This window comes from Cherax quadricarinatus, chromosome 98, assembly GCF_038502225.1.
Source record: "Cherax quadricarinatus isolate ZL_2023a chromosome 98, ASM3850222v1, whole genome shotgun sequence".
Taxonomy (NCBI): Eukaryota; Metazoa; Arthropoda; class Malacostraca; order Decapoda; family Parastacidae; genus Cherax; species Cherax quadricarinatus.
In genome coordinates this window covers 5,744,557-5,749,556 of record NC_091389.1, presented here as the reverse complement: position 1 = coordinate 5,749,556, position 5,000 = coordinate 5,744,557, and the positions used below count along the sequence as shown (strand labels likewise).

Here is a 5,000-nt window from a genome sequence, read left to right as displayed (position 1 = left end):
TAAGTCTCGGAACCATCCGGTGAATTGTTCAGTTGTTTATGTCCGGCTGGCTGACGTTTGGGTCAGGTGATCCAACCTGACGACGCGTCAACAGACTGGCAAGTAGTCAGTCTGCTCCCTGCTCTAGCCCTGACAACTGATCGTATATTGGCTCTTACGGTGTACAGTTTGAATGGTTTTGAGAATTGTACTCTAGAGCTGACTCACTTTGTTCCTCATTACTCTGAAAGATTCTTTTGATATTTATATTCTTGGTCAGTTCAGTAATCCATAGAGATACTTTACGGCCAGATTCAAAGGTCTTGTTAAATCTTGTACCTTTTGTATTTTGAGTCTACAGTCTTGTTAAGACAAAGACATAAATGTTATTGAAGACTTAATTACAGGAAGAATAATTAAACTTCCTTATTAATGTGACATTTCCATGATTTTGAACTAAATGTATATGGTAAATTTATTGTACAAAGTATTAAGTTACATTAACTACAAAGAGAAGATAAAGTATTGTATTTAAATGCTTTAATAAATTTGAATATTATTCTATGGAGTTTCCCAGTTGAAATTATTTCCCCTAGACTCTAAAATACCTTTAAATAACTCGGATCCAAAAATCTTGTTGCATAAGAAATAAATGGTAACAAGCCACATTCTGAAGTTCTTTATAAAATTTCTTATTCGCAACACCTTCCCTGTTATCCCTGCCTGATCCTCCAGCTTTTGCACTAGTCTTTTGTGTGGAACTGTCAAATGCCTTCTTACAGTTCAAAAAAATGTAATCTACCCACCCATCTCTCTCTCTCTTGTCTTACTGCTATCACCCTGTCATAGAACTCCAGTAGATTTATGACACAGGATTTCCCATCCCTGAAACCATGCTGGCTGTCGTTGATAAGCTCATTCCCATTCTAGGTGCTCCACCACTCTTCTCCTGATAATCTTCTCCATGACCTTGCATACAATGCATGTCAGTGACACTGGTCTGTAGTTTAGTGCTTCGTGTCTGTCTCCTTTTTTAAATTTGGGACTACATTTGCCGTCTTCCATACCTCAGATAGTCACCGTGTTTTGACAGATGTGTTGATTGTTGTTAGTGGTACACATAGCACCCCTCCTCCATCTCTCAGGACCCATGGAGAGATGTTATCCAGCCCCATTGCCTTTGAGGTATCTAGCACGCTTAGCAGTCTCTTCATTTCTTCCTCAGTTGTATGTACTGTGTCCAACACTTGATGGCGTACCCCACCTCTCTGTCTCTTTGGAGTCCCTTCTGTCCCCTCTGCGAACACTTCTTTGAATCTCATGTTGCACTCCTCACATACTTCACGGTCATTTCTTGTGACCTCCCTCCTTCCTTCCTCAGTCTGATTACCTGGTCCTTGACTGTTGTTTTCCTCCTCATGTGGTTGTGCAACAGCTTTGGGTCAGATTTGGCTTTCACTGCTATGTCATTCTTGTACTGTCTTTGGGCCTCCCTTCTTACCTATGCATATTCATTTCTGGCTCTACGACTGCTCTCCTTATTCTTCTGGGTCCTTTGCCTTCTATACTTCTTCCATTCTCTAGCACATTTGGTTTTGGCCTCCTGTACCTTTGGGTAAGCCATGGGCTCACTGTGGCTTTTTTGTTATTTCTGTTACCCTTGGGTACAAACCCCTCCTCAGCTTCCTTGCATATTGTTGTCACATATTCCATTATCTCGTTTATTGACTTCCCTGCCAGTTCTCTGTCTTACTCAACCCCATGCAGGAAATTCTTCATGCCTGTGTAGTCCCCTTTCTTGTAGTTTGGCTTCATTCATCCAGCCCTTCCTGCTTCTCTCTCCACTTGTAACTCTACTGTGTGTTCAAAGCTCAGAACTACATGATCACTGGCCCTGAGAGGTCTTTCATATGTCATGTCCTCAATATCTGCACTACTCAAGGTGAATACTAGGTCCAGTCTCACTGGTTCATCCTCTATCTGTCTTTGGTAGTGTCCCTTACGTGTTGGTACATGAGGTTTTCCAGTATCACCTCCATCATCTTAGCCCTCAACGTTTCTGGGTCCCCATGTGGCTCCAGGTTCTCCCAATCGATTTCCTTGTGATTGAAGTCGCCCATAATCAGCAGCTTTGCCCTGCTCGCATGAGCCCTTCTGGCCACCTCATCCAGTGTCAGCCATCGCTGTGTGTGTGTGTGTACTTGCTTAATTGTGGCTGCAGGGGTCGAGACTCAGCTCCTGGCCCCATGTGTGTGTGTGTGTGTGTGTGTGTGTGTGTGTGTGTGTGAGAGAGAGAGAGAGAGAGAGAGAGGGGGGGGGCATACACTGAGCGGTGACTTAATAATTAAGGACAATGACGTTTAACTCCATAATTAAAGACATACATTGTCCTGTGACTCCATAATTAAGGACACTGACCTGTAACTCCATAATTAAGGACACTGACCTGTAACTCCATAATTTAAGACACAGACCTGTAACTCCATAATTAAGGACACTGACCTGTGACTCCATAAATAAGGACAGTGACCTGTAACTCCATAATTAAGGACACTGACCTGTGACTCCATAATTAAGGACACTGACCTGTAACTCCATAAGTAAGGACACTGACCTGTAACTCCATAATTAAGGACACTGACCTGTAACTCCATAATTTAAGACACAGACCTGTAACTCCATAATTAAGGACAATGACCTGTAACACCATAATTTAAGACACTGACCTGTAACTCCATAATTAAGGACACTGACCTGTAACTCCATAATTAAGGACACTGACCTGTGACTCCATAATTAAGGACACTGACCTGTAACTCCATAATTTAAGACACTGACCTGTAACTCCATAATTAAGGACACTGACCTGTAACTCCATAATTAAGGACACTGACCTGTAACTCCATAATTAAGGACACTGACCTGTAACTCCATAATTAAGGACACTGACCTGTAACTCCATAATTAAGGACACTGACCTGACTCCTGTGAACTCCATAATTAAGGACACTGACCTGTAACTCCATAATTAAGACACTGACCTGTAACTCCATAATTAAGGACTGACTGACCTGTAACTCCATACTTAAGGACACTGACCTGTAACTCCATAATTTAAGACACTGACCTGTAACTCCATAATTAAGGACACTGACCTGTAACTCCATAATTAAGGACACTGACCTGTAACTCCATAATTAAGGACACTGACCTGTAACTCCATAATTAAGGACACTGACCTGTACTGACTCCATAATTAAGGACACTGACACTGACCTGTAACTCCATAATTGACACCTGTAACTCCATAATTAAGGACACTGACCTGTAACTCCATAATTAAGGACACTGACCTGTAACTCCATAATTTAAGACACAGACCTGTAACTCCATAATTAAGGACACTGACCTGACTCCATAATTAAGGACACTGACCTGTAACTCCATAATTAAGGACACTGACCTGTAACTCCATAATTAAGGACACTGACCTGTAACTCCATAATTTAAGACACTGACCTGTAACTCCATAATTAAGGACACTGACCTGTAACTCCATAATTAAGGACACTGACCTGTAACTCCATAATTAAGGACACTGACCTGTAACTCCATAATTAAGGACACTGACCTGTAACTCCATAATTAAGGACACTGACCTGTAACTCCATAATTTAAGACACTGACCTGTAACTCCATAATTAAGGACACTGACCTGTAACTCCATAATTAAGGACACTGACCTGTAACTCCATAATTAAGGACACTGAACTCCATAATTAAGGACACTGACCTGTAACTCCATAATTACCCACACTGACCTGTAACTCCATAATTAAGAATACTGACCTGTAACTCCATAATTAAGGACACTGACCTGTAACTCCATAATTAAGGACACTGACCTGTAACTCCATAATTAAGGACACTGACCTGTAACTCCATAATTTAAGACACTGACCTGTAACTCCATAATTAAGGACACTGACCTGTAACTCCATAATTAAGGACACTGACCTGTAACTCCATAATTAAGGACACTGACCTGTAACTCCATAATTAAGGACAATGACCTGTAACTCCATAATTAAGGACACTGACCTGTAACTCCATAATTTAAGACACTGACCTGTAACTCCATAATTAAGGACACTGACCTAAACTCCATAATTAAGGACACTGACCTATGACTCCATAATTAAGGACACTGACCTGTAACTCCATAATTTAAGACACTGACCTGTAACTCCATAATTAAGGACACTGACCTTTAACTCCATAATTAAGGACATTGGCCTGTAACTCCAAAATTTAAGACACTGACCTGTAACTCCATAATTAAGGACACTGACCTGTAACTCCATAATTAAGGACACTGACCTGTAACTCCATAATTAAGGACACTGACCTGTAACTCCATAATTAAGGACACTGACCTGTAACTCCATAATTAAGGACACTGACCTGTAACTCCATAATTAAGGACACTGACCTGTAACTCCATAATTAAGGACACTGACCTGTAACTCCATAATTAAGGACACTGACCTGTAACTCCATAATTAAGGACACTGACCTGTGACTCCATAATCCGACTCTTGAACTCCAATAGTTGCTCATACTGGAGTTTCATTTTCTCTCCCTCCTTCAGCTTGTCCTTGTCCTGGGCCCGCTTCACTGTTAACAATAACAAGTGTTAGCACATATCTCCTGGGCCCGCTTCACTGTTAACAATAACAAGTGTTAGCACATATCTCCTGGGCCCACTTCACTGTTAACAATAACAAGTGTTAGCACATATCTCCTGGGCCCACTTCACTGTTAACAATAACAAGTGTTACCACATATCTCCTGGGCCCACTTCACTGTTAACAATAACTAGTACATATCTCCTGGGCATGCTTCACTCTTAACGAGTTAATATATATCTCTTGGGCCTCCTTCACTCTAAATAACAATAATACAAAAGAATTGACTGAATACAAAAGTTAACACAAGAGTTAAGAGTTGTTAACAGTTAT

At 41.0% G+C, this 5,000-nt stretch overlaps 1 protein-coding gene across 1 annotated transcript in view; it reads right to left on the bottom strand.

Moving 5' to 3' along the window:
• The window catches only part of LOC128702553 (dynactin subunit 1-like), a 236,683-nt gene that overhangs the window by 116,790 nt on the left and 114,893 nt on the right, over positions 1 to 5,000 (bottom strand). The window contains exon 7 of the mRNA XM_070105266.1: positions 4,556 to 4,656. Within this exon, the coding sequence (XP_069961367.1) occupies positions 4,556 to 4,656 (101 nt within the window). The remainder of the gene's footprint in view (positions 1 to 4,555; positions 4,657 to 5,000) is intronic.